Raw genomic sequence first — 23,913 nt, 5'->3', positions numbered from 1 at the left:
GGGCACCATGGAATTGGGAGTCTCAGCTTCTGCATTTCTTTCCCTTTATAGGTTCTACTCGGCCCCAATGAGGGTGGCAGAACCCGGGGACAGGGGTGGGGTCCAGGTTGGTTCTGATGGGGGTTTGCTTGGCACAGGAAGGGGACCTCATGGCAAGGTGAGATGGGTCCCCTTTACAGCTTGGCAGGGCCTCTGCAGTGGAGCCTAGGAGTAGAGGAGTCCAGCCTAGGGACATGAATGTGTAAAAGGGTAGGGACAGAAGGGTAGGGAGAGGTTCCTCTGAGCATTCTGTCAAGGGTTCCAGTCCTGAGGTTCATAGACCAGCAGGTGTGGATAAAGAGGAAGAAAGACCAGGGCTGACGTAGGGAGGAGGTGACCCCTTTCATCCAACCTCCCCAGCATGCAGGCCCTTGGAATCTCACCTCTTTTTTTTGGTAGAACACATAGCCCTACCAGCAGCTGCTCTGGCATGGCTGTGCCTCCAGTCTCCACTCATAGCTATTCCCCCAAACCCCCCCACTTCCAAGCCACCCCGTTTCTTCCCCTTCTCAAGCCCCCCCGGTCTTTCTGAACAGTGGCCACTACTCCCATTCAAAGGAGAGTAGTGGGGGCAGGTCAGGCCTCAGAGAAGGGATGGCCATGGTCAGCAAGGCACTGAACGGGCAGGGTGGGATGAGGGCAGCAAGAGCAGAGCTGGCCGCGGAGCCGCCACCTCCTCAAGGGGCTTAGTCATCACATCTGTCCTCAACCTCCTCTTTGCCAAGCCCCCTCCGGAGGAGTGTTCATGGGGTGGGGGTACTGGAAACAGCCATCTAGGGGGTTTGCGGGTCTGAAACGCTCGGGGCTGGTGGTCCACTGCTTGTGGGGCTGGGGCTGCAGCTCTTCTCAGTGCTTGCTATTGTCCTACAGATGGAGGGGTTGGGGGAGCTGAGCCCCTCAAGCTGAGTCACCCCCTCCAGAACTCTTCTTCTTGGGCCGGGTCTTCAACGTCTTGGAAGCTGGTGGCTAAGTAGAGAGGACGATGGGGCTCAGCTTGTAACCACTGTCACCATTCCCATCTCCCCAGGCCACGCCCTGGATTCTCACCTCAGCCTTGGGTACTTTTTTGATAGGTTTGGTCCTCTTGGGTGCCTTGTCCGCCAGGTCATCTTCTGAGGTCTCTATCCGGGGATCTGCCTGGCTTGGGCTTGACCTTAGACTCAGGGCAGGCTCATCTCCTGGTTTCAGGGAAGGAAAAGAGAATAGGGGCCCAGGGGTCTCTCTGGTCTTTTTAGCTCTGGCCTCATTCCCACAGCCCAGGGGGTGCCAGTACCTAAGTCCTCGATAGTGTCCAAGAGACCCACAGGGCCGGGTTGGAGGCGGCCATCCGGCCCCTGCAGTGGTAACGCATCCTCATCTCGGATGAGAGTCAGGTCCTGCATGCTGAAGCTCCGGAGCTTTTCCGACAGCACCCCCTGGCCCTAGGGTCACCACCACGCACCAAGAGAGCAGGAGGAAGGGGCGGGGTGGAGAGAGAGGTTACCATGGTGTTGGGATAGGGTAGATGCCAAGGGGACTGGACAGGACATAAGGTGAACAAGATGGGGTCGGGAGTCTGGGCCCATCCTCATCTCACCTTGGCAGCAGCTGTGACTGCAGCATTGGCAGCCAGGTTGAGGCCCCTCTTGCCCACTCTCATCATAGTCTCGTAGCTCTTGTCTCGGGCTTGTGTGATATATTCGTCGATCTCCTAGAGGGGAAGAGGTGAGAGGTGAGGATGCAAGCAAGTTACCTGTGCTCACAGCTGTTCAAAGACAGCGCCTGCCCCAGGGAGCTAGGCTCTGCCAGGTTACTGCAGGCTCTGGCCACCCATAGGAAATATTTGTGTCTGGAGGCATGGGGATGTCTCAGCTGGGCCAGGCTGGGAAGAGCTGAAGGTAAGGGCAAACCTTTTCCTTGTTGGACAGTGTTGGATGCACGAACTTGCGGTAGAGAACGCTGGAGCCCTTGGTGTAAGGGGACAACAGCCATATCACAAAAGCAATCTTGAGCTCAAAGTAGAAGGGGAACCTGTTGGGCGAACAGAGGTGTGCTCAGAGCATAAGAGGGATACACTGGATTTAGCAACATAAACCCTGGACAGCTCCCACCCCTTAAGTGGTCTGGGGCTTTGTGGTTTCCGGAAGGATGGGGTGGGGGTGCAATGGGGAATGTTAAACTGAGACTCACATGGAAGGCAAGAAGAGACCCCATTTGGGGTACATGCCTATAATCCCAGTATGGGAGACCGATCACACATTTGTGCCCACTCTAGGTTACCTAATACCATATCTCAAAACAGACCACAAAGTAAAGGCCAAGCCCTGAATCTTAGGTGCCCGCTCCAAGCAAGCAGCTCTCCTTCCCCCATTAAGCCCCTACCACCTCTTCCAACTCCTCCATACTGAGATCCAAATCCAAGGTAACCTCCCTATCTTCCAGGTTCCCAGTCTCCCTCCATGAAAAGGACCAGGATAAAGTCTGGGTCTTGATCCTGCCGTCATATGTTCCTCCATGCCCCACTCGCCCAGTACTGGCCTCAGACATGCCTGGCAAGCTTGCTCCCATTGAGTTATCCCTGGTCTTTGACGTTTTATTTTTCACTAAGTTGCTTAGGCAGGTCTTGAACTTATAATCTTCCTCCCTCAGTCAAGTGGCTGTGATTCCTACTGTACACAAGCCATGGCATAAACTGTCATGCTTGGTTTGTGTGTGTGTGTGTGTGCATGTTCATGCTTGTGCATGTGTGTGTGTGTGCATGTGTGTTCGTGAGTATGGAGGTCAGAGGTCAGTCCTGGTATTCTTGTCTTTCTGGCATGGAGCCAGCCGTCTGACTTCCCATCGATGGGATCACAAACATTCGCCATCATTTCTTTTAAACATGGGCTCTGGGGACTGAAGTTGAGACCTCATGTTTGCACAGTGTGTGCTTTACAACCAAGCCATCTTTCAGGGCCTTTGATATTTTTTAATTAATTTTTTTCTTGAAACCAGGCATGGTGGTGCCTGCCTTTAATACCAGTGCTTGGAAGGCAGAGGCAGGTGGGTCTCTGAGTTCCTGGACAGCCAGGGCTACAAAGAAAACCCCTGTCTTGAAAAACCAAATAAATAAAACAATCTTTTTTTTCTTGAGATGTAGTCTGTGTTTGCCCTAGCCTTTGCCTCCTGGAGTGGGGTGACTGCCGTCTCAGCAGCAGACAGGCAGCTATGCATGCACTTTATGCTCCGGGCAACAACTTTCCTTCTTCCACATCCTCACAAAGCCCTCATCAAAGGCGCCCCCCCCTTCACTTGTCCCCAGGGAATTAAACTTTTAACAGATGTCTGAACTGCCTCTTTAAAACTATGGCTGGCCAACAAAGGGCTTTATCTCCAAGTGAAATGATATTTTGTCTCCCAATGTTTAAATTCTCTTTAAAAAGATTTTTGAAGCCAAGGACAATTTAATTGGGGCTTTAAAGAAAAAGACAAACAGTTCCAGGAGAGGCAAGCTTTAACCTCAGCAGCTTCCTGGAAGAAAAGAATGTGAGAGAGAAGGAAGAAGGCCATGCCATGTAAACCAATATGGAGGGCTGACACAATTCACAAGTTGTCACAGGGTGGAGAAAGAGTAAGAAAACCTGAAACGTTAAATGTTTGGGGTGGGGTGTGGCTGGAGAGATGGCTCAGTGGTTAAGAGCACTGACTGCTCTTCCAGAGGTCATTTCAATTCCCAGCAACCACATGGTGGCTCACAACCATCTGTAATGGGATCTGATGCCTTCTTCTGGTGTGTCTGAAGACAACTATAGTGTATTCATATAAAATAAAATAAATAATTCTTAAAAAAAAAAAAAGAAAGCATGTTTGGAAAGGAGAATACTCAGTGGTTAAGAGGGTTCAGTTTCCAGCACCCACATAGCAGCTCACAATTGTAATGTCAGCTTCAGGGGATCTGATAGCTTCTTCTGGCACCAGGCACCCAGGGGGTGCAGACATACACACAGGCAAAACATCCATGAACAGAAAATAAAGGTTTTGTTTTAAAAGAAACAGTTGGGTTGTGGTGCAGCGTACATCTGCAATCCTAGTATTTGGGAGGCTGAGGCAGGAGGAGGATTGTAATATAAGGTCAGCATGGGTTCCCTGCCAACCAGCCAGGGATACATAGTGAAGCTCTATCTAAAAAAAAAAAAGGGGGGGGGGGAGGAAATTATGCTTTCTTGAATTCAAAAACAGCAAGCAGACTCAGAAAGGTGCATGGCTATGGCCAGTGGTGTGTGTGTATGTGTGTGTGTGTGTGTGTGTGTTGGGTGTAGGCACATAGGGCATCTGTGGGAGTCAGAAAGGACAGGATCTGGAGCCAATTCTCTCCTTCCACTCTCACGTGGCTTTCAGGGGTCAAATTCAGGTCAGTAGGCTTTGAGCTGATGCAACAAGAGCTTTGTTGATGAACCACCTTGTTGCCCCCTGCCGAGATTATGTAGCCCAGGCTGGCCTCAAAACTACAAGGATACTCTTACCTTATTGTCCCTAGGACTAGGATTATGGGTAATTCAAATTCTAATATACTTTACTCTCCAAGAGGTATCTGCTCACCCAGCAAACATTTCTGAGCAGAGTCAGACATATTCCCTGTCCCTGTAACACTTTAGGCCTATTTGTACCTACAATACCTCAGAAATACAAGCATTCAGTGTCAACACAACTGAACTGCATGTTTGTTTCACATCTGTCTACTGTCACAGCGTCAGAGCTGATTCACTCAGTTCCCTTGTGGTGCTGTGGCTGTCACCAGAAAGAAATGTGGCAGTTTTTTGTTGTTGTTTGTTTGAAGAAGGATATTGAGTTCTGGAACTCGATACGTAGATCTGCCTGCCTCTGCTTCCCAGGTACTGGAATTAAGGGAACGGGCCACCATGCTCCGTGTGCTATGTCTGTTCTTACTGTGTTTGCATCAGGTGTGAAGAGCCATATTAAGGGTGCTGAGGGACTGTTGGGAGTTGGGGGTGACTCTAGCCTGGATCCAAATCTTCTGCCTATCTGTCTGGCTAGAGAAAGGAAGAGATCTGGGTCCTGAGATGCAAGGAAGGGCCATTGGACCTCACCAGGACAGTATTATATCCGTAAGTGTCTCAGCTGTGGTGAAGAAGGCGAAGACTATCCAGTACATCATCCATTTTACCTGAGGGACAAAGGGCAGCATTAAACGGGGCTTAGGGTTGAGGAACTGTAGACACCCAAAGTCCCCAGTCTGTCAGCTACTCATACCTGGGCTAAGGTGAGGAAAACAGAACCCCATAGCACTGTCTGCTCCATATTAGAAGTCCTGGGAGATACCCACACTTGTCAATCACACCAAGCCTGAGTGGGGATCCCAGAACCTCTTTTGCCCAGGGTCTTGTTGGATAGTGTGGCATAAAGCCACACTCTGCTCCCATCCATGATGCACACACACACACACTACATATCTCACCCCTCACACATTTGTTACACAGGGGCGGTCACGCACTCACATATTCCTTCACGTTTTTGGTCTTCACGGCCTTGTAGGAAGAATAGGCTGGGTACAGGGTGCCAAAGATGAGCCTAGGGAAGCAGGCATGGTTACTGGGCCATTCTTTCTCCCAGCTCTACACCATCCCCTGGGTGCTAAGGAACAAAGGGACGGGATCTCCAAAGCATCAGTTGTCTGAGGAGCTCTGGACAAGGATTAAAGTCAAAGCCTTTGGAGACACACATGTAGGGGGCGGGGCCTCAGCCAGTCTGGGTGGGACCCTCTCCCTGTCCTTTTTCCATTCCCTTAGCCCTTGGCATAGAAGATCCACAGGCTGGAGGCTCCAAAGTGGTCCCTCCAGTCAGGATCCTTAGTTATACACGGGCTTGTCATGGGAGTGGAGGGGCTGGTCACTGACATGAGATGTCTTCCTTCTTGGCCTAATGCCTATTTAACCCATATGCCCATCTCCTTGTGTCAGAGAGAGGCTGGGTAGGACCAGGTCCCCAAGGGAAGCTAACATCACCGAACAGGGCACCCAACCTGCCAGTCAGAGAACTATTGTGGTCCTGGGACTAGAGGGCACAGGTGCGGGAGGCTCTAGGGTCAGGTACAGAAGACCTGGGCTTAAGACCCTATCTGAGCATCCCTCTACAGATTACAGAAAGAACACAGGTGAAGGAGGAATAGTCATTATTCCATAAGGAGTTTGTCCAGGACAGAAAAGTAGCCATCCTCGAATGCTACATGGGGAGATAAGGCCTCCAGGGGGTGGGAAGAGGAAACCCTGGTGAATTGAGAGGAAACCAGGACACAAGCGTGAGCCAGCACTCAATGGGTAGAAGGGTGGGGCTTCGGGGATGCCAGTCCTGACGGAGGCTGAGGGGCAGAACCTGGAAGTAGAGGAAGGGTTGGCTCTGAAGTCAACACCTTCAAGTCTGGGTGATGCTTTTGCTAAGGTAGGGCACTCACTGCCTTTGCTGATGCAGGTTAGTCAGGCTGAATCCACAAGGCCAAACCTAAGCGTGTGTGTGTGTGTGTGTGTGTGTGTGTGTGTGTGTGTGTGTGTGTGTGTGTGTATTTGTGGGAGGGAGGTATTTGTTCCTGGATCTGGGGGAGGTGCCAGAGCCACAGCTCCACAATGTGACTGTTACAATGTGCCTGGAATCAAGGCCACCAAATGTTCTCCCAGTGGCTTTCGAAATCCTAGGCAGATATGCATTCATCCTGGAATGGTTTAACCTAGTTACCTCCCTACTTTTGTCTTCCCAGCACCTCAGCTTCCATGCTTAGCCTTCCTTCCCGGATGCCTTAGGACAGGTGTCCTCAGCCTATCACTAGTCAGAACCAGGAGGAAGGCCTCAGATCTTTGGGGGAGGCCCTAGAGAATGGGCCGTGGATCTGAGCTCCGGAATGATGAGGCCCGTCATAGTCCCCACTCTTAATCTCTTCCTGGAGGAAAAGGACGGTCTTGTATGCACCTCCAGACTAGATCTGCTCTGTGGGGGAGGGGATTGCCCGCCTCCCCTTATAAATCAGTAGCTGCTCAGCCTCTAGGATGGGGGTGGGCGCAGGAGCAAGGCATTTAAGAATAAACGGGTTTTAAAAATAATATGGGTGAGGTCCCTGGGAAACCAGGCTTGCTATGCTCTCCTTGCAGTCTTTGGTTCCACATCTCTGTGTCTGGGGACACCACTTAGAGACCCTGGGTTAAACCATGCCAGGCTTGAATACCGCGCCCTCCACCACCGGTCCCTTCATCCCCCACCCGGGCGAGCCCCGCCGCAGTCTCTTCACTCACACCACCAGGCGAGAGATGATCCAGGACACCATGGCGGGGCGGGGACCCAGCCCGGGTGAGGATGCAGCTGCCCAAGGCCGGCGGCTGAGGCAGCAGGAGCTGCTGTTAGCAGCGGCAGCCGCTGTGGGGTCAGCGGAGCGCGGAGTTGCCGCCGTTAAAGGGGAGGTCCCTGCCGCAGCGGCGGGCCGTGGGCGGTGGCGCCTCTTAAAGGGGAGGCCGCGGTGTCGGCGCGCCCCCCCAGCACCTGCTGAGCCTGGGCATGCGCCTTCACCCTCCGTGCCCAGCCTTCCTCTAAATCGCTTGTTCATTTTCCTTGAGCTTCAAGTTGGAGGCCAGGGTCCTGGCAGGGTTCCCTTTTGGTTCCATCCTTTGACATCAGCTTCAGCCCACCTCCCGCCCGCCCAATCATCAGGTTGAAGGTTAAATATCTCAAGGAGTAAGGGTTGCTTAACTGTGAGAGCCAGGCCCTGTGCTTTGAGCTTCCCGTTTCATTGAATCCTCACAATTACCCTATAAGGTAGAAGTTACAATTATCCTCATCCTGAAGACGGGGTCTACTGGTTCCACTACTCTGCTGATGGCCACAAAACCACTAAACCATATTTATTAGATTATGCCCTCCAAACACTATCAAATTCTCCTCCCCATTATAGGCTCCTTAAGGACGTCCACCTGGACTCCTGAGGCCAGGCTTGGCTGCACCTGTCCACTCCAGTCCTCATCAAGAACTGCCAATTCCCAGTTTAACAGGATGGATGGTTTGATCCGACTTTTGGTGATAAACTGTATGTGTGTGTTTGGGGGCCGGGGGGAAAGGGAGTTTACAGAGATGTGAAGTTTAACTCATAGGAGAGAGGAGTGGGCTAGGGTTAGGAGTCCAGAGACCTTAGTTCCACCCGCATCAGCAAGTACCATTGGTAGTGGACGTCCTAATTCTGAAGACATTTATATCCAGAATGTAGGCTAGCCTGTCTCCTGATTTTCACCAAGGCAGCCACATTCCAAAGCATCCCTCCTCCACTGCCCTCCTTCTCTGTCCCATTTTAAAGCTGCTATATCCTGGGCCTTTATGTTGAGGTATAATCATTTTGGTGACCACACTGTTAACTTGTTCCACCCAGACTGAAAGGACATGCTCACAGCTCTGTATTTCAAAGACTTATGATTGTATACAAACCTAGCATCCTTGAAAAACACCAATGGTCTATTTCTAGCCTGGTAATTATGTTTCCAGGCTCACATGCTTTGGAAGATGTTTTCACCTATGACCCCTCCTGCTTTTCTTTATAATTTCCTTCCTAAAAAGATTCTTTAAATCAGAATGCAGTCTGTCCTTACTTAGCAAGAACACTTTAATTTTGCTTAATAAACAAAACCCCATTTCTAAGGTAACCTAGGGCCAGGCGATTGCATGTCTCCCAACCTTGCCTGAGCTCTGTTGAGGCTGCACATTAAGGTGCTTTCCCCTCATCCTGCACCCTGGGAGGACTCCACTTACCCCATTTTGTTCACCTTTCGTAAACTGTGGGAAAACCCCTCTATCTAACTCAGCAGCTTACATGAGTCCTTCCCTACTGTCTTTCCTTCTCCCAACTGAGTACAACCCAAACAACAAAGAGCAGTGACCAGATATGCAGGGCAGTAGGAAAGCCTGAAATCAACTCCCATCTCCGATGCCCAGTGTGGTGTTGACTTTAGAAATGTTGGTAGAGAAAGAATTTTGTCTACTCCAAACAGATTTGTTAGATTTTTAATAAGAACATGGAAATCCCAATCAGCCCTTCAATAAAATTAAAATACAGAAAGTGAAATTAAAAGTATTCTACAATAGATGACTTTTATTTTTTAAAAAAAGTAACTGAGAACATATAAACAAGGCTGCAGGGTAGTACACCTGGAAAGAAACATTTCCCAATGTACCTATGGGCCAATGAATTCCATCATTTCCAAGTAAATTCTTAATAAAAACTCCACTGAGTTGGAAAGCTTTGCTGAAAATATTCTAGACAAAACTCCAAAAAACAAAAGCAAAACGTCTTTATATTGGAAATCGAACTTTCCACCCCATTTGGACACATACGAGGAGTCCCAAGGGAACGCTGGTAATCGGTGACATGGCTCCTGGGGTCAGCAGTACGAGTCGGGGACACTCCGAAGCTCAGACATGACGCAGCTCTTTCTCAGATGACTGCTCCCTCAAGAAAAGACTGAGAAGGACGGAGAGAAACTAAAAGAATTCTAATAAAAAAGCCAATTCTTTTAAATTACGCTTTGGCTGATTTTGTGCTATAAGGGGCAGCTGATTACTAAAAATCATATTTCTTTTCAAAGAGTTTTATTGAAAGGAAGACTAAATGTAATGTGCCTTTCCTCATAGTCCAGGAAAACAACTGTGTTATTTCAAAAATTCTAAAAATATCTACTTTCATGAAATAGTAACTATTTCACTACAAACCTATTTTCCACTAAATACACGTTTCCTAATCCTGGAGCCTCCTGGGAAAAGCAGTGGCTCTCCCTGGGTCCTGAAGACTCCAGTGTTCACGGAGAGTACGGGAAGGGCTGCACCCCATCTCCTAGGATGGGCCAGGTCAGAGGTCATGTGCAGAGACACTGCCAGGCTTCCACCAGGCACAGTAAGTCATCACCTTACTTTACCAGGCAGACTTCCTCTGCCTCCAAACACATTCCTGGTTAGCTAGGCACAAGAGGAACAGAAAAGGAAGGTGTGCCCACATTCCTGGTTTCCATGGTCTCAAACCAAGAGAATGTGCAGGAGAGCAGCGTTGTTCAAGCAACCTGGATTCCCAAAAGGCCACTGGATGGGAATGTGGCACCCTCGGCTTCGAGTTTGAAACTGTGTGAACAGTGCGACTTCCTTGTGTCGACCTTCAGTGTTGAGGCAGCATGGAAAGAGTGGCTGAGAGTTTGTAATACTGACCACACTGGCTTGGGGAGGGGCCTCTGCTCTTGCAGAGAACCCTGCCGTTCCCTGGTAAGTGTTGTGAAGGCCTGCTGAAGTCCCCGTCTTTAAGACCTTGCCAGTTTGGATTCGTGGGCCTTGAGCGTGCCGACAGCGTCTTTCACCGCATGGTATATGATGTTCTTCACCTGGAGAGCAATCGGCAGCACTGTCAGTTCACGGCAGCTCACAGATGCACGCTTTCGCCCCACGGCAGCCAGCCTGCTGGAAAGCGGCTGGGAGTGCCTAGCAGTAACTGTTGTGCTTCCTAAATCAAGCCCCACAAGTCATGCAGGATGTGAAGTCCTCACAGAAAAGAATGGTGACATCATTGGGAAGGCTACAAAGCCATCACTACCCCTGTGCTCACTAGGTGCTGGACAGTGCTACAAAGGTAGTATGTGGAACATTAGCCTTTGCCATGATCCTGTGAAGTACATTTTCCCATGGTCTTGTTTACAGACAAGATTCTGAGAAAGTCAAGTTCCAGGGAACTGAAGCTGGGCATGGTGGTATATTCTATAACCCCAAAGGCTGATGCCAACCTGGAATAGACTGTCTAAGAGACTCTTGCCCAAGACCTCATAGCAATAATTAGTGGGAGTGGGTGGTTGAATATGGGCTTTTTTCCTACTGTGAGAAGGTTGGTTCTCTCCTCCTGCCTTATGGATTCCAGTGATTAGAGACGCCTTGCCAGCTCCTCCTTCCCCCTTTTAAAAACAGGGTATTAGTACTTAGCCAAGGCTGGCCTCTAAACTCTCTATGATCCTTCTAATTTAGTTTCTCAATAGTGGAATTACAAGAATGTGCCATCAGAACTTATGTTTTTTTCTCATAAAAGAAACGTATTTTTCATGTGATGGTGTAAGAAGTTAATAAATTAAAGCAACAGCTAAAGACACCTATTAAAAGGACTGCTGTTGTTTTTCGAGACACGGTTTCTCTGTGTAGCCTTGGCTGTCTTGAAGCTCACTCTATATGCCAGTCTGGCTTCAAACTCAGAGATATGTTTGCCTCTGCTTCCCAAGTGCTAGGATTAAAGGTGGGCCACCACCAAGTCTGGCTGGCATGAGTTCTTAACCTGAGCCATCTCTGCAGCCCCAGGCACTATAAACTAAAAGGAAGAAAAGGGGATGAAGAGTTGGTTCAGTGATTAAGACACAACTGTCTGTAACTTCAGTTCCAGAGGATCTGGCACCTTCATACACACATAAACAGGCAGAATACCAATATACATGAAATAAAAATAATGTCTATCTGCACCAACCTGCAGACTAAGGAGTATGTTACCTGAGGCGCTATACAGAGCCAAGTTCAAGTTTCCTGACCACCAGAAGGTCCACTTGTCAAAGTGTGGCTTCACCTAGTTTAATGCAGATGAATCTGAGAAGTGGCAGGGAGAAGCTGCTCACCTCCAAAGGCAGTAAGGCCAAAAACTCCCCAGCTATCATCCCCACACAAGTGCAGGATCGCCACCTACAGAGCCTTCCACTGCAATGAATGATGGATACTGTATCCTACCAATGATGCTTACAAATAAATCTCATATCCGGGGCTGGAGAAATGGATCAGTGATTAAGAACACTGACTGCTCTTCCAAAAGTCCTGAGTTCAAATCTCAGCAACCACATGGTGGCTCACAACCATCTGTAATGAGATCTGATGCCCTCTTCTATTATGTCGAAAGAAAGCTACAGTGTACTTATATATAATAAATAGATAAATCTTTAGTAAACCTCATATCCAACTTAAAAATTTTTTTGACTAAGCTGGGCCTGCCAGCTCAGGCTTATAGTTCAAGCTACTCCTGAACTTGACATAGGAGGATCACAAATTCTAAGTCAGCTTGGGTTGCAGAAAGTACCAGGCCAGTCTGGATAACTTAGCAAGAACCTGTCTTGAATTTAGAATGATGTAGCTCCATAGTAGAGTGTCTGTGTACCATGCACACAGCTGAATATTCAGGTCTCAACACTGTTTAAAAGTCTAAAGGAACAGGCGCTCACTCTCCTCAAATAAAAACCTTCTACCATATCATTCCCTGACCAGGGATGTAAGTGTACTCAGTTACCAACACTAAAGAAATACTCATGGACAGAAAAACGGAATCATTATATTGGATATGGGTTGACTCTGGAACTTGTGATATTTACTCTGCTTCAGCTGGGTTATTGGCATCAACTAAGATAAGCAGGAGAGCCGGAAATAGGTGAGTTAGGAGTTCAAGGTCAGCCTGGGCTACTTGAGGCATTTGTTTCAAAACCAAAACAACACAACTCAACACCCCCACCCCAACAACTAAAATGGCTAGGTATCTCTTACTGAAAGGAAGCCTTTAGATGTCCAGACAGTTTCCCAGAGTTCTTTCTCTAGCAGAGCACACCCTATGAGGAGACTGGGATGTATGCACTATGAGTGTTAGACAGAGCAGACATTATTTACCTGTAGCTTATCCTCATGATTGGTGTGAGTGTTGGAGAGATGCCTGAATTCCTGAGTCAGGCGGAAACAGTGCTTCACGTGCTCTGGAGATACAAAGTCTTCTGCTACCTTTATGCAACTATATAGATTGTGAACCTGGGATAAGAAAATACAGATATTAGATTCAGCAACTCGAAAAACATCCACCAGAGTAACGCGAAATCTGTTTTTTTTCTCCCCCTCCCACCCCTTTTTTGAGACTGTTATGTCTCCCAAACTCCTAGGTTTAAGTTATCCTCTTGTCTATACCACATGCCACTGTGTTCTGTTAATACTACAAAAACATTATGAGTATAAATTTAAAAATATGGGCTAGTGGGGCTGGAGTGATGGCTCAGAGGTTAAGAATACTTAGATGCTTCTTCCAGAGGTTCCTTATCCCCAGCAACCACTTGGTGGCTCATAACCACCTATCGAGACTTGCTGCCCTCTTCTGGTGTTCAGGCACACATTCAGGCAGAATACTGTATACATAATTAATAAATAAAGAAGGGGTGGGAGGGCGCTAGTAAAACGAAGATGGCTTGGCAGGCACATGCGCTTGCTACTAAACACATTTGATACTCGGAACCCAATGGTAGAAGGAGATTGTCCAAATACCATAAATTGCTCTCTGACCTAACACACACACACACACACTTACACACAATTTTTAAAAGGCTGGGTGTGACAGCACACACCTTTATTCCCAGCATTAACAGGCTGACCTCTATGAATTTGAGGCTTGCCTGGTCTCAAAAAAAAAAAAAAAAAAAAAAAAATTAGATTCTGCCATTTATAGCTAAACTAGAAAAAGGAAACATCAAAGTCTATGTTGCTGAGGAGCCAGTCTTATTGCACAACCCACCTGGTGCGGGGCTCCAGCAGGTATGAAGACAGCGTCACCCAGAAATTGCACAATGGCCCAGCCTTGCACACCATACTCTTCAAAGAGTCGCTTTCGGAGGATCTGGTCCAGATACCAACTTTGGTCATGAATTGGGTCATGATCTGGAGGATTCTCTTGGCCTTGCTCTTCCCCAACCTGAAGTCATGATCAAAATCCAAAAATGGAAGAATTAAGAGAGCAGCCTTTCTGTACCCAGTTTTATAGTTTCATTTATATAGGCTACTGTGCTCTAAGCACACTACATAGAAAAGTCCAGAAAGGAGTAAAAAGTTTAAAATTGTGTGGTACTATCATCGTAGTGTGGAAGACCCTCACTGTCCAGCCCCACTAGACACATGTCATACTTACCTAGGACAGCTGTCTTTCAGGCCCTGGCATTTAGTCACCTAATAGCTGTTCCAGTAAAGAGGGCTACCAAAGCTCCAAAGAGCATGTGTTCAAGTACCCTTTATGTAATGATGGCTCCAAAGGACAGAAGCGTGGTGGCAAATCAAAAGCTTCATGAGCCAGGTGACATGGATTACAGTGGGAGGGTGGCTGAAAGAGGTAAGGCAGGGTCACAAGTTCAAGGCCAACCTGGGCTACATATAGCTGGGCACTGACATTATATATGCCTTTAATCCCAGAACTTGGGAGGTAGAAGTAGATGACTCTGAGTTCAAGGCCAGAATGAGTTCTAGGACAGCCAGGGATATACAGAAACCCCATTGCAAAAAAAAAAAAAAAAAAAAAAAAACACAACTAAACAAAACCCCAAAAAGATATATGTTGGGAATGTTGCAGTACTATTGTTGCTGGTCTCTTATTGTACCTTTCTATGTTAAAATTTATTACCAGTATGCATGTATTAAAAAAATAGGTACCTACATAATGGGGTTACGGAATATAATATCCTTTAAACACACAAAGAATATGAATACCTTCTTTTTTTTTTTTTAAAAAAGATTTATTTATTTTTATGTATGTGAGTACACAGTAGCTGTCTTCAGACACACCAGAAGAGGACATATGATGTCATTACTGATGGTTGTGACCCACTATGTGGTTGCTGGGATTTGAACTCAGGACCTCTGGAAGAGCAGGCAGTGCTCTTAACCTCTGAGCCATCTCTCCAGCCCATGAATACCTTCTTTATTCTGTTAAACATATGTGAGCTCAGGCCCCTTGGGCATTTTGGAAAGAGGTTTCTTGGCCAATCAGTCCTTTCTTTTTCCTCCCACAGTACTGAAGATTGAACCCAGGGCCTGATGCATGCTAGATAAGCACTCTAACACCTTTAACTACGAACCCAGCTCTTGTTTTATTCATTCATTGATTTTTTGAAACAGCATTTCTCTATGTAGTCCTGGCTGTCTTGAAACTTGCTCTGTAGACCAGGCTGGCCTCGAATTTAGAAATCTCCCTGCCTCTGCCTCCTAAGTGCTGGTGTTAAAGGCTTGTGCCACCAGGCCCAGCCAAATTTTATTATGTATTTTATGGTATGAGTGGCCAGTTTGTATACACTGCTGTAGGCCTGAAGAGGGCATCAGATCCCATTGCAGATGGTTGTGAGCCACCACATGATTGCTGGGAACCTTTGGAAGCTCTAAACTGCTGAGCCATCTCTCCAGCCCTTGTGGTTTGTTTTTTTTTTAAACTTACTTAGTTTTAGTTTATGTGCATAAGTGTTTTGCTTGCGTGTATAATGCAAGCTTATGAACCACTTGTGCCCAGAATTCAGAAGATTTACAAATGACCGCGAACAAATGACCAAGAATATTCATGTGGATGTTGGGAACCAAAGCTTGGTCCCATGCAAGAGCAAAAAATACTTGGGTCTATCTATGCAGCCCAGGTTGGCCAATAACTATGGTCTTCCTGACACAAGCTGCCAAGTGCTAGAATAGTAGGTGTGCACTGCCTTGCCTTGTGGGAATAGGCCTTTACTACTAACAGACTTCATATTAAAGGCTGTGGTGGCTGCCTAGCTCCGCCCCGCCCAGAAGAAGGCATACCTTTCTGAGCAGCTCTCGGATCTTCTCTGCGTCCTTTGCTGCATAAATGTGCCATAAAGCCCCTGGCTTCTCTTTGCCGTCATGAATCCTTTGCTTGGTCACCTCATCAGCATCTCCCTCATCAATCGTTTTGAGCACTTCTGAAAAGAACAAAGTGTTGATATCAAGTAACCAGTTTGACCAGTACCTCTAAGCAAGAAAAAAAGTCTAATTAAAACAAGTTTGCTTTCTTCTCTGTCTATATTAAGATCATAAACAATCAAGAACCAAAACGTTCTAGGCATGGTAGAACACACTTTTAACCCCAGCACCTGAGGCAGATAGGCAAATCTCCATGAGGAGTTTGAGCCCACCTACTGTATAATACGAAGTTCTACATAGAGAGACCCTTGTTTATTTTTTAAATCAAAACTCCTATTGGGGATAGTGAGATGGATCAGCAGCAGTTTGAGACAGAGACAGGGTCTTAATATGAAGCATTGGCTGGCCAGGAACTCTCTCAGTAGGCCAGGCTGGCCCTAAACTCTCAGAGATCTACCTGCTTTTACCTCCCGAGTGTTAGAACTAAATGCGTGTAGGAACACTTCTGGCTTCTTATGGGAATCAGATAAGGTTTTCCCACTTGCTCAGCAAATGCTTTACCAACTGAACTTTGTATATGGTCTCTGTGAAGATGACCCGGTTCTGCCACTTGTCACGTTACAGCTGTTACAGTTAACCAGTCAAGCAGATGAATCAGTCCTTCCTTTCTTATGTTTTAAAAATTATTTATATTGTGTATGTATCTATATGAGCTCATGTGTACCACATGTGTGCTGGTGCCTGGGGAGGACAAAGGGCATCAGATTCCTTAGAGCTGAAATTATAGGAGGCTGTAAGCTTTGTCGGTGCTGGGAACTGAATTCAAGTCTTCTGCAGTGAAACACTTAACCACTGTGCCGTGACCACAGTCCTTTCTGTCCTCTTTGCCAGGCTATACACTAGGTAAAAGAGGAGAACATTCCCAGAAGGCCAAGGATCTAGTCAAGGATTTACAAACAGCACTCTGTATGCTGACTACATATGAAACTGGGAAGGAACTTAAGAAAATCCCACTAGTGAAATATAAAGAGGAAGACAAAGAAAGAGAAGTCCCCGTGTCTTAGTGGACAGGGAGAGGCAGCCAATCACTACACCTCCTAAAGTTAGCCACACTGCAGCAACGTTTCCAGCAAGCATACCTTCATCGTGAGCACCCTCCCCGACAGGGATCCCGACATACACCATCACATTAACAGCATCGGACACATCTAAATGAAGATTCGTTGTACCAACTCTTCTGTCTTCTGCTGTTATTAAACCTAAAGTTGAGAGGAAAATATGGGAATTTAAGAGGAGGTATTCCAAGGAACCCATGTTAACCCTGAAAATATGCTCCAGGATGTTCTGAAGTAAGTACCACCGAGAGAGGGAGGTTATGTGTGTTTATCAAGAAGTCAGCTCAGTGGCAGAATGTATGGTTAATTTGCTCAGGCCCTAGGGTTAAATCTCTAGCACTATAGGGAGGAGGGCTGGGGAGGTGAGAGGGGAGGGCATAAGCTAAAGCATTCTCCTTTATCCTTTATGGGGTTTAAGACTAATCCCTAGACTTCCTTGTCCAGATATCAGCATTCACCAAGCCGTTTCTTGAAAACAGTCCCATTCTTCAACTTAAAAATATACAGGCATTAGGGACAATCAGACAGAACTCAACTTCTCCCGTTATTTCAGCTCATTTTTTAGCAGAGCACAGGCTTGATAGCAAGGTATTTGGTATTCTTTAGTCTCAGCAAAACTAAAGATTAAAACTAAGAATATGTCTGGTTGAAAAGAATTTTTGAAAACAAACTGCTTCTAATAGATACACAAGCTTATGAATGTTACACAAATCAGTACTGACAGAGGAAAATGAGTACGATTTTTTTCCCAGCACCTGTCACCTGCCCCCAGTCATCTCTCCAAATAAAATGAGGACAGTAGTCCCCCAACGGGGCAACTCTGTCCTCCCCCATACCATAGGCGTTGTACATCTTGGGGCCCAGATCAGGCCTTACAAAGTAGCTGGGTAGCCTAGAAGCCAGATTGAGCCTGCCATCCCGTTTGGTATATTCTGGCAAAGGAAGATTCTCCATCAGATCTTCAAACCTAAGAAAGGGCAAGAAAGATGACTCAGTTTGCTACAGGGAGGGAAAGAATGAGCCAGAGTTCATTCTTTGACTATGTTGTGCTAGATTCTGCCTGGCACAAACTTCTGAGAATGGCTCTACCTGAAATTACTCACCTTGTAGGCATCATGTCCCGAAAATCTTCCCCAGGGGGCCAGTCTTTGAGTTTGAGCACCATTGGTTGCCCATCTTCTGACCGAAGTCTCTCTAGAAGACAGACAGCATCCTCATAAACCTCCTGCTTAATCTTCTAGGGACAGAGCGTCAAGAGATGCAACCTCTTAATTCCTAATGGACCAGGTAAGGATCCTAATGGATCCACCCACAGCTATTATCACTCCATTTCACAGTTCTTGTTCCTTTCCTTAGAGCAACAGAGTCCCATACAACCTAAGTCTTCCATGAAACGTAGGCCTGCTCTGGAACGACAGGCTAGCCATACAGCTATACACAGCTGGTGTCAAGAAGGTTCCTCCCTCCACAGGGATATGGGTTGCTATTTCAGGTGTTGGATTACACTCTGTCTCTACTTAACCAGATAACCAAGTTACTTACTGCATATAATCTCAAAGCCATCCCAGAAATCTCGAACTTTAACATCGGAAATTATAGCACAGTTCCTGCAGTTCACCAAGTCCACATCCTGGTCTCCAAATTCCTGGCTAAAGGCTTCTGGCTTCCAGAGTTCAGACTTGAGCTTTTTATGTACCCCTGAAACTAGCACTGGCTGTGGAAACAAAGATAACCCAATCAGAACCATCAATACAATACTGCTCCCCATGAATTGTCTTTTTCAGTTTATAATCTCTAGCTGAGGAGAATGGAATCTGCCTCTACTCTGTTGTTACACTGTGTTCTCACTCTTGGGGACAGCCACTAAATTGTTTTCTTTGTGTGTGTGTGTGTGTATTCTCTGTATGAGCCCTGGCTATCTTAGACTTGCTCTGTAGACCTGGGTGACCTTCAACCCCCAGAGATCTGTCTGCTTCTGCCTCCCGAGCACTGGAATGGAAAATTTTACTTGGTATTTATTAATATACTGAGGTGAGGAGACACAGCTGGTAAATGTTGAGACTATTCCCTCACAATACAAATGGAAACAAGGAAAGTCCCTAAGCTCCTTCTTCCTCAAGCACCTGTATAAAGATCACAGACACCATCACATTATCATATTCACTAAGATCAGATACCTAGAATCCTGTTACTCCAGCTCATACCTTCGCTCTAGCCAGCTCTACAAAATGTCACCACCAGCAGCTCAATCTGTGAGAACTGCCCTGTACATTTTAACCACCTTTACAAATACAAAGCACTGACTAGCATTCAAAACATAAAATATTCTTTGGGAGCTCCTTGATTTTAAAGAGCAAAGTCAAGTTGAAATAGGGAGGACATCTCCAATAAATTTACTATGTATGCCCTCTTGGCACATGATCTTCCAGATAGGCCTGAAATTATCTTAGCAGCAGTGAATTCCAGGCAAACAAAAGGCTGAAACAAACAAACAAACAAAAAACCCCAAACCATCTTAGTTTTGCTTACCTGGCCTTGTTTCCAACATTCTCGGAAGATTTTCCAATTGTTTTTGTTGCTGGGGTCATGGAGACACAGAAGTCTCCCGTCGCAGAGCCAGGAATGAGACGTGTGGGGGTCTAGCACATTCAACCCCATCACCATCTCCTTCACTTCCTTCTGAGTATCTGTCAAGTTGCAGGACCGCTTTGAAGAATCTGAGGTTTTCTTGTTCTCTACCACCGAGGCAATGATGTGGTCGAGAAAGTTGGGTAGGCTGGCTTTGTTCTTCGCTCCCTTCAGACAAACCCTCAGGTAAGCTTGACTCAAGCACCACAAGAACATTAAAGAACTGTCTCTAGTTATATTTTTAAATCCTAATCTATCTGACCAAATTTGATAAAAAGTTTTCTATAACTGCAGAAAGACAAAAACATTACTAATTTTTATTATCATAAATTCCTCAACCTTTGTGTTTTCTTACATTTATGAAAGTACAGAGTGAGACCCTGTCTTAATACACAAAAACATACTTGCATAATGTTCTAAGAAAGAAACGTCAGGAAAATAAATGGGGTATTACAAGTTCTTATTTAAAAGAAACAACCTCTATCCTATATATTTACCCACCTATGGTTTCAGACTGCACCCATTAACCATAAATATAATCAAAACACACTCATGTTCTACAAGATGAGCACACTGAGAAGTAGAGAAGTGAACAGAGAGCCTGGTGTAAACGGGTAAACTATCTCCATTTAATGCATCTGAAATGACACCCAAGAAATAATGTGGGTCAGTTAGACAGCTCAGCAGGTAGACACCTGCTGCCAAGTCTGACAGCCTGAACTTAATCCCTACCCACTACCTGGATGGAGAGAACTGAGTCCCGTACTGTGACACCCGCACTGCCCCTGCACGGGATAAACAGAAAAAGGGAAACCTGAAAGACAATTTTATTTCTTTTTCTTATTGTGTGCGCTTTGCCTGCATGTAGTCTGTGTACCACATGCATGCCTGACAGCCTCAGAGTCTAAAAGAGAAACTCAATCCCCCTAAAATTGAGGTTACAGAGCTTCTGAGCTACCACGTGGGCACTAGGAAGTGAACCAGGTCCTCTGCAGCCAGTGTTCTTAACCACTGATTCATATCTCTAGCCCCTCCACTCCGTTTCTATTATCTCTAACTTCTGTACTCTGAGCTCACACATTACATCAACGTTTACTAAAAATGACTACTGCATACTGTAGTACAGAGATATGTACTAGTGGATAAGATGCCTTTGGGACAGGTAAGAAAACAGAGCAGAACATAGTAAGTGCTCTGAAAGCAATTCTGTGTGGAAGATAAGTGTGTCATAACTCCAGGTGTGGTGGCACAGGCATGGACTCTTAGAATTTGGGAGGCGGAGTCAGGAGGATCAGGGGTTCAATGTCATCCAAAGCTACATATTATATTGAGGCTAGTGTTTCCCATATGAGACCATGTCTCACAGAACTGAAGTGTAACCTACAAGGAAGGAAAGACAGGACCAAAGCTTTAGTTTTGTAAGAAATGTACCACAAAGACTTAGGTAAGAGGGTTGGCTGGGCTGGAGAGATGACTCAGGGGTTAAGAGCACTGATTGCTCTTCCAGAGGTTGTGAGTTCAAATCCCAGCAACCACATGGTGGCTCACAACCATCTGTAATGAGATCTGATGCCCTCTTCTGGTGTGTCTGAAGACAGATACAATGTACTTATATATAATAAATAAATGAAACTTAAAAAAAAAAAAAAGAAGATTCTGGTTCATCTTACAAAAGAGCTGAAGATGAAACAGAAGAACATGCTGACAAATTATGTACCAAATATAAGAGGCGACTGCCAAAGGATTCACATTTTGGGCTGAGCAATCCGATGATACTGAACCATCTGAAGTCCACTAAGATAGAGTGGGTGCACAGGTAGAAGGTCTGCAGCTGTCCTGGATGTTTTAAAGATTTGAATCCAACGGAGCACACTATGAATGCACTGCTCAACTTATAAAAGTCTGTGTTTGCGAGAAAAATCACATGGATCAATGTAATAACCTTTCTGATGAAGACCAAAACAGAAATGTGTGTGTGTGTGTGTGTGTGTGTGTGTATGTTAGAGATAGAGAGAGAGGGAGGGAAGAATGTGACCCGTCTGTATGAATGGGTGGTTTTCTATGGCACCACATGGAATCGAGAGAACAATTTCAGGAGTATGTAAGTTCTTTTCTTCCACCAAGGGCCCTGAAGATTGAACTTAGGTCATCACACTGAGCCTCAATTCTTACTGACTTTAAAGAATGGTACACAAGGCTCACAACTTAAAATGATCTCAAATGTTAAAAGAGATTTTGTTAGCTTGACCACGCAACCAGGAGACTCTCGATCATATACATCTGTGATGGTTTTTTCTTTTCATAAAAAACCAAAAACCCAAACCCAGCAAAGGCTAGAGTTGTAGAAAAAACACTTACTGCTGAGGATGAAGAGAAAACAGGGGGGAATGGTATGCCTGTGTCCAAGGGGGTTTGAGGAAGTTTTCCGGGCCCAGAGTGAAGGAGGTCTCGAAGACTCGAACCCTCAGTTTTGCTGTTGGAGGCAGTGGGACCCAGTAACAGACTGTTAAAAAGCTTTGGAGTCAACGGAGAGACTTTTGCAGTGGAGTTGAATGAGTCCAGCCCAAAGGGTGAATGAGACTCTTTATTAAGCACCGACCTCAGGGACCCTGCATCTATAAGAACATAAAAACAGAGAGCATAAGACAGGGAGGAACAGAGCAGACACACTCTCTCAGCACAGCTAGGGACCTTCTGCAGTGCCCTGCCTCCAACTATGTCGGATTAGCATGTGTCTGAGCTGAGAATCTCTGAACACAGGTTTTAGGGCTACAAAGAAAATTCTCTTTTTTCTTCTTTTTTCTCATCTACCTTTTATTTTCTAAGACAGTTTAAGTGGGTCTCCAGATCTCTTGGACTGGAATCATCTGTGATACTTGTTAAAAAATGGAGATCAGTCTTTATCTTAAGAAATTCTAACTAATGGCTCTAAGTGGGACTAAAGAAAAATAATTCCCAGGTGGTTCTCAGGCCCATTTAAAATGGCTACTCCTTTCAAGCCCAGATGTGATCCTCTTCAAAATAAAATTGTTATTTTGAAGTCTAGCTGTCAACCCTGGCTGTAGAAACAATCCAGGGGGAAAGCTCAATCAAAAAGTCTCAATTCTGACCAAGGAGATCTAGGTAGGGATCCAGCAATACTCCACTTTCTTAAAACAAACAAAAATCCCCAACAAACCAGCCAATCAAAAACCCTGGAAAACAAACAAAAATCCCCAACAAACCAGCCAATCAAAAACCCTGGAAAAGAGGCTGGAGAGATGGCTCAGTGGTTAAGAGCACTGACTGTTCTGCAGAGGTCCTGAGTTCAATTCCCAGCAACCACAGGGTGGCTCACAACCATCTGTAATGGGATCTGATGCCCTCTTCTGGTGTGTCTGAGGACTACAGTGTACTAACATACATAAAATAAATCTTTAAAAATAACCAACCCTGGAAAAGAACTCCTCATGCTGTGCTATCAACCAGAAAAAGCAACAGCACCCCTGTAAGCACACAGTTTGAAAAATTCAGAATTACCCAACACCCTTTCCATAGGGGCAAAGGTGGTTCGCCTCACCTTTCGTTTCTTCTTTAGCCTTCTGAGTTGCTAAATCCGCCAACCAATGCAGAGCAGAGGAAGGAGGGGCTGTATCAGGGCATGGGGGCCTGATGGCTTTTAATTCACTATTGCTATTTGATGCGGAACCTTCTGCTTTTAGGGGCTCCTCGGATCTGCTGTCAGTGCCAGCACCTTTGGGAACTTGTTCCGGCTCTGGAGTTGTTATCGCTGCAGTCCCGCCTCCACTTGAGAAGGTAGTTTCGTTTCCAGAAGAGGCACTAGGGGTTACACTGGGAAGCTAAAGCGTGGAAGGTTAGAGTGCTAGTGAGGAGGGCTGCAGAGGGCAAACTCAGGCAGAGAACACTGACCATGGCTACCATGGCTGACACTACACAGGTCTGAGAGGAATAACCTAGAGCTCTCTCAGTGTTATTTCACGCATTCTGTAATCCACAGACAGTTATTAAGTTTACAATGTGCAAGCTGTTTATGCTAGGTTCTATAGAAAACCAAGTGAACAAGACTTAAAATTTATAACTTAAAGAATGTCTTCGATAGTTTCTACAACAGAAAACTAGTGATTTAAGTCAGTCCCATAGGGGCTGGAGAGACAGCTCATTGGTTAAGAGCACTGGCTGCTCTTCCTGAAATCTTGAGTTCAATTTCCAGCACCTATAATGAGGTATCAGCACACTGATGCTACTGAAGACAATCTCCAGAGCTCTCAGCATCCACGCTTGGGTTTCTAGTAATCATTCCATGTAAGTAGTGTGAGGAGAGTTTCAAATGTAAGCTGTAGACTGTGGCTTTTATTTTTTTATTTATTTTGACTTTGCTTTTGAGATGTGATCTTGATACATTGCCCAGAGGGGCCTTAAAACTATTCTTTCACTGCAGAATCCTGAGTAGTTCAAAGTGATTTTTTTT

The 23,913-nt window shown here is 46.0% G+C and overlaps 2 protein-coding genes across 3 annotated transcripts in view; both read right to left on the bottom strand.

Annotated features, from left to right (window-relative positions):
* Window positions 1–936: 936 nt before the first annotated feature.
* On the bottom strand, window positions 937–7,327 carry REEP2 (receptor accessory protein 2; the record flags this gene model as incomplete). 2 transcript variants are annotated; one of them, XM_080919763.1, is made up of 8 exons in its annotated part: window positions 937–1,005; window positions 1,087–1,217; window positions 1,313–1,460; window positions 1,616–1,729; window positions 1,929–2,049; window positions 5,106–5,182; window positions 5,514–5,586; window positions 7,296–7,327. In XM_080919763.1, the coding sequence occupies 8 exons, from the start codon at window positions 7,325–7,327 to the stop codon at window positions 937–939; spliced, it is 765 nt and encodes a 254-aa protein (XP_080775889.1). The 2 variants fall into 2 exon arrangements, with proteins under 2 accessions (XP_080775889.1, XP_080775890.1); XM_080919764.1 differs by having other exon boundaries at window positions 1,313–1,454.
* A 1,702-nt stretch (window positions 7,328–9,029) lies between these two features.
* Window positions 9,030–23,913, bottom strand: part of KDM3B (lysine demethylase 3B) — a 53,989-nt gene continuing 39,105 nt past the window's right edge. The window contains 12 exon segments of the mRNA XM_080920182.1: window positions 9,030–10,406; window positions 12,700–12,834; window positions 13,586–13,762; window positions 15,622–15,761; window positions 16,842–16,961; window positions 17,654–17,784; window positions 17,921–18,011; window positions 18,360–18,531; window positions 19,347–19,613; window positions 21,804–22,060; window positions 23,005–23,285; window positions 23,287–23,398. Of these exon segments, the coding sequence (XP_080776308.1) occupies window positions 10,326–10,406; window positions 12,700–12,834; window positions 13,586–13,762; window positions 15,622–15,761; window positions 16,842–16,961; window positions 17,654–17,784; window positions 17,921–18,011; window positions 18,360–18,531; window positions 19,347–19,613; window positions 21,804–22,060; window positions 23,005–23,285; window positions 23,287–23,398 (1,964 nt within the window). The 3' untranslated portion in view covers window positions 9,030–10,325.

Source organism: Micromys minutus (genome assembly GCF_963924665.1).
Source record: "Micromys minutus genome assembly, chromosome: 8".
Classification (NCBI taxonomy): domain Eukaryota; kingdom Metazoa; phylum Chordata; class Mammalia; order Rodentia; family Muridae; genus Micromys; species Micromys minutus.
The sequence above is the reverse complement of the archived record's forward strand: the minus strand, read 5'-3'. Positions and strand labels throughout refer to the sequence as shown.